The sequence below is a fragment of the Trichosurus vulpecula genome, chromosome 1 (genome assembly GCF_011100635.1).
Source record: "Trichosurus vulpecula isolate mTriVul1 chromosome 1, mTriVul1.pri, whole genome shotgun sequence".
Classification (NCBI taxonomy): Eukaryota; Metazoa; Chordata; class Mammalia; order Diprotodontia; family Phalangeridae; genus Trichosurus; species Trichosurus vulpecula.
In genome coordinates, this window is record NC_050573.1 from 86,495,315 (window position 1) to 86,508,897 (window position 13,583).

The following is a 13,583-nucleotide window of genomic DNA, read 5'->3' on the forward strand; positions in this document are numbered from 1 at the left end:
CCTTCCTACCTACATTGCTTGATTTTGGTCTACAGTTGTGATTTCATGTTTGGGAACTCCCATGGGAAACTTCCTCCATGATACATATTGGCAACTCACCTGTAACCTTACAGAGTAACCCGGGGCTGTGACTTGGCCCTGGTCATCCAGATAGGGCCCATCAGAAGGAGAATCTGAACCCTGCTCTTACAGGCGCTGAGGCTGGCTCTCTATCCCCTGTACCACGCTTTCTCTCACTGCATTCCAAAGACTCCCTCAAACAGCACCTCCTTCAGGAAGCATTCTTGGATATCTCTACCATTAATGACTTCCCCTCTCAGATCTAACACAACACTTTGTCCCTCTGATGCATTTATGTAATGTTCTTTCCACACTGGGGTCCCCAAGAGGCCAAGGACAACCTCTCCAAATTCTGCATTTCTCCCAGCCCCAAGCACAACACAGTGTATGGTGGGTGTAGCATACCTGCAGGCCTTTAGCAGAGGGTTCAACTGAAATGAAAAAACTTGTCCCAATTCACCCTTGGTTCAACTACCTGATCCAAAGCCAATGTGCCTAAGGATGGATTCCCAAGCGATGCACTTGCCTCGAGGTGATTTCTAATGATTTGCCAGATTCCCAGCATTTCTCCTGGAACCTGAAGGTGTCAGCCCCTGGGAAACATTTTTGCTTCCCTCAGGTAACAGCCTTTCTGCATTAATCACTAAGTTGCTTTCTCCTGTGCACACAGCTGTGGTAGGTGCTGGACCTTCTCTGAATCGCCCCACCCCCTCCCCGTGTGACCCTCAGAAGTTACTTCATGGCTCTGAACCTGTTCTTTCACCCATAAAGTAGAAATATTTCTATTACCTTTGTCATAGCAAGGTTTTCGCAAACCTTCAAGAACTACTGAAATGTGAGAGAAGAGTAGATAAAAGTCTCCCTCTCCTTGGGAGGACCAGGACTTTAACTGCATGAATGTGTCCTTAAGGACCAGAAAGGAGACTCTAAGAATGAAGAGACCATCAGCTCCGAAGGATATTTTGTTTTAAAGTCTTTTAATATCTCTCTCTTAAATTAAACAAAAAGATTGCAGCTTCTCTGAGATAGGGGATGAAAATGACTGGGCTAACCAGGAGAAAGAGAGCTTGGGAGACTTGGTCCCTGGGGCACCTGTCAGGGCAGCCACAAGGCAAGCGGAGGTTTGCAACGGTGGAGGGTGGGCTTGGGCCCTCGGGTCCCCTTTTTCAGTTACGACAGCAAGAGACTGGGCTTGGCCTGGTCCTGCTGGCTTCGGGGGCTTCCCCTGCCTGGATCCACCCTCTCTGTTTTGACTGAGCACATGCCGGCATCAGCTCCTCGGGACGAAGTGGGGGTCTATGAGGACAGAAATGTGTAGGCCTGACGCAGATTGAGTATGGTGGATTAAATACAGTCTCATCCGTAAAGTGCTTATTGGAGGGGAGCCTGTGTAGGAGAGAGATCTGGTCACTACATTCAGGCATCTGAGGGGTGGGCAGGGTGAGGAGGCTGGCCACCAGTCTCTCTTCTTCCCCTGCTCCTCGAGAAGAGGCCCACACAGCAGTTCTGGACCTCCCACTTGGGGTAGAGAGAGCAAAAAGACTCTTGTCATGTTGGAATAGTCAACCTTGGGGGTCTGAAGTGGGAAGAGGCCTCAGGGGTGTTTCAGCTCCACCCCACCCCCCAGCACGGTGTGGGACAAAGGGGCATTAACTGCTCACTCTACTACTCACTCCCTGTGAAACCACAGGAGTCTTCTCCCTGCTCTAGGCTTCAGTGTCCCCCGCTGTAAGGCCAGTTGGACTAGACTATCTCTAAGGTCCATTCCAGCCCCAAATCCTCTGAATGCTATGAAAAAGGAGGCAGAGGCCCAGAGAGAGGAAAGGACTTTCCTAGGTCATACAGTGAGATCATGAAAGAGCTGAGATTCGACCCAAGGCTCTTTCCACCGCCCCAAGCTGGTCATTAAGGGGGCTTTCCAGGTAGGTCATTCATTTCAAGAATAAAGCCCCATGGGAGGCATAAATAGCAAAATCAAAGAAAGAAGGCATAGACAGAGTAACAGAAAGAGCCAAGGGCTGGGAACTGAGAGGCGCAGGGGCCGGTGGCTCTGCTGATGACTTGCTATCAAACTAACCAAGTTGCTTCCGTACTCTGGGCCTCAGTTTCCATTTCTGTAAAATGGGAATGACAGCCCCTGCCTGACCTTTCCTCTCCCCTCAGTTCACCCAAGTCTGGCCCTGCCCAGGTAGGCGGTCAGACAGAAGCCTCCTTGCCCTCCCCCCATCCCTTCCCTGAGAATCCCCAGCCCCAGCAAACAAGTGCAAACAAGTAGAAAATAAATTAATAAGTGACAGGGACCCTGTTGTTCCTTCCTCCAGAAGAGGGCCGGGGGCAGGGCAGGGGCCAGCCTGTTACTGATCCTTGGTGCTGCTGAGGCCAGATTCGGCCCGGAGCTTCTGGCTGCTGGCTTCGTTGTAGTTAATCCAGTGCTGGAGATCCTCAGGGAGCTCGGGAGACTCCACCTGTTGGGGAGGAGAAGCAGACAGGTGAGGACTGATATAGGTCCTGGCAGTGCCCCGCCCCCTAGCTCCAGCTTCTGATCCATGAAGGCCCCTCAACTTCCAGCACTGCCTCTGGCTGCCTCAGCCTATGATCCATCTCAGGGTGGGGTCAGGGTTCTGTCCCTAACTTGTGGGCTACAATGATTGCCAGGCCCCAAATCCCAGAATGATTACTTACCACCTATCACTGGTTACATAAGACCTGTATGTGATAAATATTTCAATATAAATGGTCTCCTTTGTAATCTTACATATTTTATTTTATGCGTGTTAAAGCATTAATCTGAGAAGTCCATAGACTCCGCCAGATTGCCAAAGGGATCCAGGACACCAAATAAAAGTTAAAAAAAACCTGGGTCTAGATCAGGGAGAGGAACCTGCGTCCTCAAGGCCACAGGTTCCCCACTGCTGGTCTAGATAATCTCTAAAAAGTACCTTCCAGTTCTACAACTAATGAGCCAATGGAGATGAGAGCACCTCCCTATCTCCAATACAAGCCAAGTTCATTCCTGCCTCTACACACATTAGGTCTGTTCTCTGACTTGACCTGGAATAATCTCCCAAATCCCACCTCTCTCTTCCAGTTCCATCTCTTTGGGGAATTATTCCCTGATCACCCCTGTCCACAGCATTCCCTCTGCTCCAGATCAAAAAGCATTTAGATGTATTCATCTTAGCAAACTGTGCAGTGGCTGGCACATTACTGGTAGACAGCCAGGCCTGGTCCAGCTAAAGCCATCAGACCCTAGAGGTCAGATCATCGAACAGGTCCTTCCTTCCATAAATGAGAAGACTGACACTCAAAGCAGTTAAGTCACACAATGGACTTAAGTGATTAAGCAGGACAGCCACCATTCAGGTGCAAGCCTCTTGACTTCTAAAGCCAATGCTCTGGATGCCCAGCTGCATACATTTTAGGTGATGATCAGTTGCTGTCTCTCCCTGTGAGGTTAGTGCCCATGTCCTTCTCTCTGTAGCCCAGGGAGATCAAACAGAGAAGGCATCGTGGCATCACAGGATTAAGAATGGGAAGGGTCCTCAGAGGCCACCCAGTCCAGTGCCCTCATTTTACAGGTAAAGAGCTGAGATCTAAGAGATGAAGCACACTTGCCGAAGACTCGGATTCCAACAGAGGCTCCATTTCCAGATTCAACATGCTTTCTATTGTCTCTTGTGGAGGATAGAAATAGTGTAGAATTAAGAAAAATCAGATTCCTGAGGGTGAAGACAAGCATTTACTAAACACCTACTATGTGCCTCAGTATTGTGCTAAGGTCTTTACCATGATGTCATGTGATCCTCACAATAACCCTGGCAGGTAGGTGTGGTCTATCCCCTTTTTACAGTTAAGGAAACTTGGGCAGGCAGAGGTTAAAAGACTTGCCCAGGGGTCACTCAGCTAGGCTCTGAGGCCAGATCCTTCCTGTCTCCAGACCCAGAGCTCTGCCCGTTGCACCGGGGCTGGGAGGGGTCCAGGAGGGACTTGGATCAGACAGGGGGATGCAATGAGAAGCATTCTGAATCAGAACACTTGAGTTCAAATCCCATCTGTGACCTTGGGCAAGACACTTGGCCATCATCTATAAAAGGAGGGACTTAAGATTAGATGAATTCTGTGACTATGTGAGGGATTCTTAACCTTTTTTTTGTGACATGGATACTTTTGGCCATCTGGTGAAACCTACATTCCCCTTCTCAGAAGAATGTTTTTAAATGCATAAAATAAAACACACAGGATTACAATCAATCAATCGATATTTATCAAACACCTACTAGGGGCCAGGCACAAAGGAAACTAATTATATGGAAATATAGTTACTAAAATGCCCTCTCAAACCAGGTTCACAAGCCTCAGGTTAAAAAGCCCTGCTATGCTGGGGGGCGGAGGGAAGAATTTAAAACTTACAGAAATGAATGTTGAAAATTAAAAGTAAATAACTTTTAAAAATGTTGATCATTTAAAAAATAACAAACAAAAAGCTCTGCTCTGCCAGGCACCTGACTCGATGACCTCCATCTGGCTGGTGGACAATCCTTGCCTCGCCCCTGGGGGACCTGGGTCTCATCACTCCCATACTCTGCTCAGGACAGATGACAGATGTCTACCACCAGACTCTCTCTGTACCCTGCACAAAATGCCAGCCTCCACCACCTGAATGAAACTGCTCTTGTTGGGCCCCTTTCCCACGCCAAAATCTTGAGACCCCTATAGATACTGCCTCCCAATACCCCATAACATGTGGCTGGAAGCCCTCAGGTTGGCGTTCCAGGCCCCAAACTCATATTTGTACAAGTGTCCTCTTGACCTCAGCCTAACTCATCTACACAACACCCAAGGCTTCCTTTACCTCCAAACCTGAAGGCTTTCCTGATCCCCCTTCCAGGACCAGCTCAAGGGTCCCAGGGGAGTCTTCTCCCCTGTCTGGAGGCTGGATCTGAACTCAGCTCTTCCTGTGTCTCCTATCAGACTTCTCCTCGCCCCCACTCTTTTCTAAGGTCCCTAAGGAGCCTCATTTAGGTGCTGGAGTACACAGGGTGGAAATAATTGCCGAACAAAATTCATATGCCCATGGTAAAGGTTTACAAAGCAGTTTCTTCCTCACAACTGCCCAAGCCAGGTCATTCAAGCATTACTATCCCCCATTTACAGAGGAAGAAACTTTTGGCTTCAAGATGAAAATGGCTTGCACTGGAGGACCCATGAAATTCAGTGGAAAAATAAAAGCACCTTTCTTTTCAGTAACATCTAACTGAAATTTAGCATTTCCTTAAATTAAAAACATTATTCTGAGGTGGGGTCTTTAGGTTTCATCAGACTTCCCAATGGGTCCAACCTCTTGTCCTCAATGAAGCCACTGATAGCAAGGTCAGCAGTGCAGATGACACAAAGTCTAGGAAGTTTGACAGCTCATGGGTTGGACAACCCAGCCAACGCTGGAAAAGATCCTGATAAGCTAGGATTCCTTCGATTAGGAAGGAATTCAACTGGGACAAATGCAAAGTGCCACACTGAGGTCCAAAAAATCAACTAGAGAACAGAATGGGTGAAGCAGCCACATTTACATGAAAAAGAATTGGGGTTTGGTGCCTGAAAGGTTACATGGATCAGAAGCCCAAAAGGTTAATTAGGCTCGCTGGTGCTGCACTGAGAGATTCAGAGAAGTCCCAAGAAGGGAGGCCATAGTCACTGTCTTTGGCCCAGGTCAGACCACAGGAGGAGGAGGAGCACTGAGTTCAATGTTATTATATTGACTTTGGGACATTATAAAGGGACTTTGTGCCCAGTTCTGGGTTGGACTAGACAATCTCTAAGGACCCTCTTAATTCTGGGATTCTGGAAACTCCTTGACTTTGGGCTTGGTTCTCCTCCGCACTTAGACCCTGCAGGTTAAGCTCAGAATTACCTATCTGACTCAAATGTCCTGAAACACCGTTATTACTTAAATATTAAGGAAGAATCTGGTCTTAAATCAGGTGACCTGTGATCTACTACTTGCTATCTGGATTTCATTAAACCATTTCCTTCCCTTCTCGAGGGCTCAGTTTTCTCACCCGTAAATTGGCCCCAATCACAAATACATCTACCTCACAGGAGAAGCGACTGAAATAATATAAAGTAATGTAAGCTTTTCTGATGAATTATAATGAGGAGATGATGCAGAAGGATCCCTGGCGGTTTCTTCTAGCTCTCACATTCTGCGATTACATAATCCAAGTCCCTCCCTTGACAGTCTGCCTGAGGGTCACACAGTGAGTCCTCAGCAGGGCCAGGATTAGTGGCAAGAGCCTGAGACCCCAGGGGAGTCAGGACACCTGGCTTCTAGTGCTGCCCTGTGACCTTGGTCAAGTCTACGTTCTAAAGTAACTCCCAGGCCTCAGAGTCCATGTTCTAAGGTCCCTCCTAGCTCTGACTTTCTATGTTCTAAGGTCCCTCCTAGCTCTGACTTTCTATGTTCTAAGGTCCCTCCTAGCTCTGGCTTTCTATGTTCTAAAGCCCTTCCTAGCTTTGACTTTCATGTTCTAAGATCCCTCCTAGCTCTGACTTTCTATGTTCTAAGGTCCCTCCTAGCTCTGACTTCCTATGTTCTAAGGTCCCTCCTAGCTCTGACTTCCTATGTTCTAAGGTCCCTCCTAGCTCTGACTTCCTATGTTCTAAGGTCCCTCCTAGCTCTGACTTCCTATGTTCTAAGGTCCCTCCTAGGTCTGACTTCTTATGTTCTAAGATCCCTCCTAGCTCTGACTTTCTATGTTCTAAGGTCCCTCCTAGCTCTGACTTTCTATGTTCTAAAGCCCTTCCTAGCTCTGACTTTCTATGTTCTAAGGTCCCTCCCAGCTCTGACTTTCTACGTTCTAAGGTCCCTCCCAGCTCTGACTTCCTATGTTCTAATGTCCCTCTTGGCTCTTTCTAGGTTCTAAGATCCCTCCTAGGTTTGATTTTCTATGTTCTAAGGTCCTTTCTAGCTCTGACTTTCTACATTTTACAATAACAGTTAATTATAAAGCTCTTTAAGGTTTGAGAAACACTTTACATATGTCATTTCATGCCATCCTAACAACCCACGCAAAGAATTATATAAATGTAAATAAATACATAAAATATATAATTTAAATATATGTAAAGGATTATATACAATATATCATATATTCTAATTATATATAATTCAATATAGAGATGGAGCACAGAGGGGTTTGGTAATTTGCCAGTCAGAACTGAGATATAATTAATAATAATAATTAACATTTGAACCTGAGTCCCCTTTGACATCAAGTCTATGGCATTTGCCACCATCCCATCCCACCCCACCATAAAGCTTTCCCCAATCCCTTCGGAAGTTAGGGCACCCTCTCTCCTCAAATTAACTTCTAGTCTCTTATCTGAGTGTATTTTGTAATCCCCCCACTGAATGTAAGTTCTTTGAGGGCTGAATCCTTTGCATGTTTCACTTCCCACTGACTTGCACAAGGCCTTAAACATAGTATGTATTTAATTACAAGCATTCTGTATTCTAAGGCCATGCTGGAATTCTATGTTCCAAAGTCTAGACTTTATTACACTTAACTGACATGGATGTGGCTGTAGTCAAGAAACATTACGAAGGACAAGTCAAGAAGCTGCCAGAATAGAAAACTCTATAGCCAAATGTCCCTCCCTGCTCTGGCATTCTACCTTCCAGGGGTATTTCCAGATTTGATATTCTACATTCCAAAAGCCCTCTCAGCTTCCAGAATGTCAAGTTATATGTTCCAAGGTCCCTCCTAGCTCTGACATTCTGTGTTCTAAAGTCCCACCCAGCTCTGACTTTCTATAGTCTAAGTTCTTACCCAACTCTGATATTGTGTTCTAAGGCCATCCCAGTTATAACGCTGTGTTCTAAGGCCCCTCCTAGCTCTGACTTTCTATATTCTAAGTTCCTACCCAGCTCTGACATTCTGCATTCTAAGGTTCCCCCCTTCTGACTTTCTATATTCTAAGTCCTTACCCATCTCTGATATTATGTTCTAAGGTCCTCCCAGCTCTGGCATTCTGTGTTCTAAGGTTCTCCCCTGCACCTTCTGACTTTCTATATTCTAAGTCCTTACCTATCTCTGATATTATGTTGTTCTAAGGTCCTCCCAGATCTGGCATTCTGTGTTCTAAGGTTCTCCCCCGCACCTTCTGACTTTCTATTTTCTAAGTTCTTACCCAGCTCTGATACTGTGTTCTAAGGCCCTCCCAGTTCCAACAATGAACATTCTGAGACCCCTTCCAGCTCTGACATCCTACGTTTTATATTCTAGAGGAGCTCCCAGCCCAATATTTTAGGATCATGTGGAGCATGTAAATTAAAATGAAAATTAGATGATGGTGGTGATGGGGAGAACTGGAGGGATAATTAGAGGCAGAGAGCAGGGGGAGGCAGAGGATTGGGCAAAGGGAGCAGCAGACACTGAGTTAGTAGGTGAGAAGGGAGAAGAGAAAGGACATCAGTTGGGGCACAAGAGAACCAGAGGGCCATCTGCTAAAGGACTTGCCCTGGACTATTAGGAGATGGCCGGGGGCACTGGAGGGAATGTGAATCAGGAGGTTGGGGGGAGGGGGATGCAGGAGGCAACTGAGGCAGGATCCCTGACTGTGTACAGGGTTGAAGCTGCTGGGGGTACAACGCAGGACATACACTACACGGCGGGGGGGGGTGGTGGTGGTGGAAATAATTGATGTATGCAGGTATAAGCTTGAGGGATGCCATGGATGTCTTTTCGGGGTGGGGGGATTAGAACAAAGGAGTTGGTGCATGTAGAGATGCCATCGGGGGCAGTTCTAGAGGGCGGGGGAGGTGTTGGTGCATGCAGGAATGTCTGTTTGGGGGATGCCATGGGGGTCTTTGCGGGGGGGGGGGATTAGGAGGAAGGCTTTGATGCATGTAGAGGTGCACTGGGGAGAGTTCTAGAGGGTGGGGGGCGGTGTTGGGGCATGCAGGAATGTCTGCTTGGGGGATGCCATCCAGGGGGGCTCTCTTGGGGTGGCGGCGTTGGTGCCTTCGGGAGGGCCAGGGAGGGCATTCCGCTGAGGGTGCGGACCCGCGGGCAGTAGGGGCTCGCTCACCCGCCTCTTGCACAGGTACTGCACCACCTGGTCGGGCGTGGTGCCCAGCACGTGCTGGCGGAAGAGAAGCAGCGCGCACACGAAGCCGTCGCGGCCACTGATGAAGCGCGACTCCAGGTAGAAGGCGCGGCCGTCCCAGCCCAGCAGGCGGGTGCGCACCTCGAAGGGCTCCAGCAGGCGCAGTGAGCGGCGGTAGCGCGCGCACGACGCGGCCAGCACCGCGTGCGCTCCGAGCGCGCGCAGGGCCCCGAGCACCCCGCAGCGCGCCAGGTGCGCGGCGCGCGCCACGTCGGCCTCGCGCAGGTAGCGCGCGTTATTCATGTGCAGCAGCAGGTCGAGGTCGGAAGGCAGCACGCGGCCCGCGTAGCTCTGCTCCGCCAGCAGGTCGCGCACGGGCGGCTGCAGCAGCTGGGCGCGCAGCACGGCCAATGGCACGCGCACCAGGTACCAGCCGTCCAGCAGGGAGAAGTAGGCGGCCGCCAGCCCCAGCGCCACCAGCAGCCACAGCATCCCGGCGGCGGCAGCGGGAGGGGACGGATCGGAAGGCGGGCGGGCGGCGAGAGAGGGAGCGCACGCCGGCTGCGAGGGCCCCCCCGCGGCCTGGGGACCGGGAGAGAGACCGGGAGAGGGAGAGAGACGCTGAGCGAATGCGGCGCATGGGAGAAACCACCCGCGGAAGCCGGGCGAGGGGAGATAGTGCGAGGCTGGGCGGCCCCCGCAACGTGGCTCCGCCCTTCCTCTCGCTCTGCCCCCCCCGCCCCTCCCAATCTTGGTTCGTTCCGCCTTCGGGTCCAGCCCGGCCGGCTTTCGCTTTTCCCCGAGAGCTCTGGGGTCACTGGCCCCGAGTCGTGTCCCCGCCAGGTTCCCACCCAACGCTGTGAGAGCTACGGCGCCACCTGCCGGCCGAGTCTCGGAACTTCAGGCCCCCCGAGGCGGATGCCTCTCGAGGAATATTCCAAGCCTCTCTTAGAATGCAAGTCAGAAGCTGCTGCTGCAGGCTGAGGCCCTGGGCAGCTGGTCCAGCGTGCCGGGCGCGCGAGCTCGCCACGCCGCGCCCCCCCTCCCGGGAGAATGCCGCAGTCCAGATGCTAGGCTCCTCCCCAGAATCCAGAATACATTTCAGGGTGGGGGCACACCCCTCTTAGAGGGGGCAGGGGCAATGTTGACTTTCCCTAGGGAGGGTAACAAGGTGATGTGCTACATGCATTAGATTCAGAGTCAGAAAATCCATAGATTTCATAGGCACCAAGGTCATGCAGAAGATGGAACGCTGAACCTGGAGTCAGGAAGACCTGAATTCGAATTCTGCCCCAGATGCCTTCTAGCTGTGTGACCCTGGACCAATCTCAACCTTAGTTATTTTCTCTGCAAAAAAGGGATAAATAGGAATGAAGGAATACAATAACAGCACATCGCCGGGTTGTTCTAAGGATGACTGTATAAATTCTAGTAGCTATTTATCATCATCATTATTACTGAAAGGAGATTTGGAGCTCGTCTAATCTATTTTTGCTGGTTAATGCCCAAGCTGGACTAGGACTTGAGGCTGCTAATACAACGATTATCTAATTAGTCTCCTAATTAACCCCGTGACTTCTGGTCTCTCATTCCTCTTTCCTCGGCCACACTTTGTTTTCTTTGTAAATGATGGGTTAGAGCGGGGGTCCTTAACCTGAGGCTCGTAGACACCCTCCAAGCGGTCCAGGGATAGATTTCAGGGCACTGGGATGGGGAAAAACTACATCTTTATTTTTAATCACCCTGTACTTGAAATTTAGTATTTCCTTCAAATATGAAAGGAAGAAGAAACCCGTAGTAGTCCACATCAAACTGCCAAAGGGGTCCATGGCACGAAAAAGGTTCAGAACTCCTGGACTGGAGAATCTTGAAGGTCCCACAAGCAGCTCTAAATCCTATATCCTCCTTTGTCTATATGGCAAGGAAGGGGACCAAGGTTCCGATATGGCCACAGACACTTTCTGACCCTGTGACCTTGAGCAAATCAGCCAACCTCTCAAAACCTCAGTAGTCTTATAAAATAGTTATAAAATAATGCCTTCTACTGGACAAGTAGGTGACAGATGCAAATTGCTTTGTAAATCTTAAAATCTATGTAGATGTCAGCAGCCCTTATCCTTCGCATGGCTCCTGGCACAGCCTACCTTGGTTTCCCCAGGGGGTGGGGCTCCTGGCTTAGTGGGATTCTCTCTAGCCTGGTGTTTAACACAGGAATGGTATGATGAGAACTGTACATTTTAAGAAGAGTCTAGGTGGGACTCAGGATGTTGTTCAGTCGTGTCCCACTCTTTGGGACCCCATTTGGGGTTTTCTTGGCAGAGATCTTGGAGTGGTTTTGCCAGTTCCTTCTCCAGCTCATTTAACAGGCGAGGAAACTGAGGCAAACAGGTTAAATGACTTGCCCAAAGTCATAGCCAGTAAGTGTCTGAGGCCAGACTTGAACTCATGAAGATGAGCCTTCCTGACTCCAGGCCCAGGGCCCTATCCACTGTGCCACCTAGCTGGCTCAGTCAGGATACCTGGGTTTTATTTTAGGCTCCACACTGACTTGCTATGTGACTCTGGGCAAGTTACTTCTGTCTAGGCCTCAGTTTATTCACCTAGTATTTATCAAGGAGCTGTGAGTTGGAAGAGGGATTAATTAAATTTGTTCTTGACTGGCCCCTGGGATGAGAGTGGGGGTTAGAACCAACAGCAGTGGATGAGTTTCAGGGAGGCAGATTTTAGAAAAATCTTGATTTTTTAAAAAATAATAGTCTTAATTTAAGAAAAAAAAATTACAGTTAAAGTTACTTAAAATTACAAGTTATCAATGGAGCTTTTCAAGCAGGGCCTGGATGATTTGTTGCCAGGAATGTTGTAGAGGAAATTCCAGTTGAGGTACGAGTTCCATCTCTGATACGTGTCCCTTCTCTTCTCTGAACCTCTGCTTCTCCGTCCATAATATGAATAACCACAACATCACCCATTATTACCCTTCCTCTTGACGTTCCTACCTCTAGCCTCCAGGCCTTCCATCAATACCTTTGCCTCCTTCATCCAAATTTTGTACTCCCTGTGAATCCAGCAACACCACCCTTCCTTGGTCCTCCACTCTGCCATCTATACTCTGGTCTTCTTTTCTTCTCTCTTAGTCTTGACTCTGGCGAAACAGTTCAGTTATACAAGAGCCTCTACTTTTGCATATCCTTTGCCCCTTATTTCGTGCCTCGATGAACTCAAACCTGAACCTTGCCTATCTATGTTCCTACACATCTCATGAGAAGTGGAAACATTGCTGCAGAAAGCTGTGAGAAACATACTTAGTCTAGGAATAAACAATACTCGTTGGAGAGCCAGGAAGGTTTTCATTATATCTTACATTTATGCTTTCTGAATAAATGGGCAGCCCTCTAGTGGAGTACAGGGGACTCAGCCAATTATTCCACATTCCTAGGGAATGGGTACCTCCCGTATGGAGAGTACAGCTTGTTCAGACAAATGACAGCTTTTTTATATTATTTGAATTTCCCGTCTGCCTCTTATGGGTTAGGTGCACTTCCGAGTTCACAATCTGAAAAAATACCTAGGGGACCCTGCCCCCCATACATGGGTCTCCACTCCTGTTTACATTTAGATTCTACCCCAATTGATAAGGGACCTATCCAGGAAGTTTCAAGCTTCCTTCACCGTTAACATAAGAGTAGTAAAATTCTCCTCTGGTCTTTGAAGATAAGGATTTTATCTAAAGTACAAGGAAGGCGTGGTTCACCTACTGTTATGCGGACACCCACATCCTTGTTAAGTGCTAATCAATGTTATTATTTGGCACATGACACTTTCTCTGGAAACAAAAGCAAGGTTCACCTCTTACAAAGCCAAGAAATTTGATCCCCTGTAAATTGATGTCATCTAATTTCAACTAGACCTTCTGAGTGGCTGTAGTATTCGACCAATAGAATATAAACTCCTTGAGGGCAGTGACTGTTTTAAATTTTGCCTTGAATCCCCAGCACCCAGCTGGTAGGGTGCTTTGTACTTGGTGGGTGATTAATAAATGGTTGTTGAATTGATTAGTTTGAAACTATAAAATTGCAGAATGTTGGAGCTGAACGATTTGAATCCACAGAATCAAAGAATGTTATCGTTGTCTGATTTTGTGAATTCAAATGATTCAATAGTAAGTGCCCACTGCAAGGCCATTCATTTATAACAGACATACCCTATATAATTGTTTTTATTTTGTTGAGACTTGAAATTTTTATATTTGTAAATTCCCTTGATTTATTTCCTCAAAGTTGGGATGGAGATAGGAGTTAGTACATTATTACAGTTAGGAGCAGTCGAAGCCTATTTGAAAACCCCATAGGGCAATCCGATTCTAGCTCAGGATCATTTCCATGGGACCTGGAAAGAGAAAATCCCCGGAGGAGAATAGG

The 13,583-nt window shown here is 48.2% G+C and overlaps 1 protein-coding gene across 1 annotated transcript; it reads right to left on the bottom strand.

Moving 5' to 3' along the window:
- Positions 1-2,330: 2,330 nt before the first annotated feature.
- On the bottom strand, positions 2,331-9,699 carry THEM6 (thioesterase superfamily member 6). Its single transcript, XM_036734734.1, has 2 exons — positions 9,307-9,699; positions 2,331-2,525 (listed from the first exon to the last, which is right to left on the bottom strand). Exons 1-2 carry the CDS (start codon positions 9,655-9,657, stop codon positions 2,415-2,417), a joined length of 462 nt encoding a protein of 153 aa, XP_036590629.1. The 5' UTR covers positions 9,658-9,699; the 3' UTR covers positions 2,331-2,414.
- Between the last annotated feature and the right edge of the window lie 3,884 nt (positions 9,700-13,583).

What these genes read in the sequence shown, in the direction of transcription:
- THEM6 (XM_036734734.1), bottom strand. Translation starts at nt 9,657, where the DNA reads ATGCTGTGGCTGCTGGTGGCGCTGGGGCTGGCGGCCGCCTACTTCTCC. An exon ending in GCCTGCTGGAGCCCTTCGAG is followed by an intron (nt 2,526 to 9,306) that starts GTGCGCACCCGC and finishes CCTCCCCAACAG; the next exon opens with GTGGAGTCTCCCGAGCTCCC.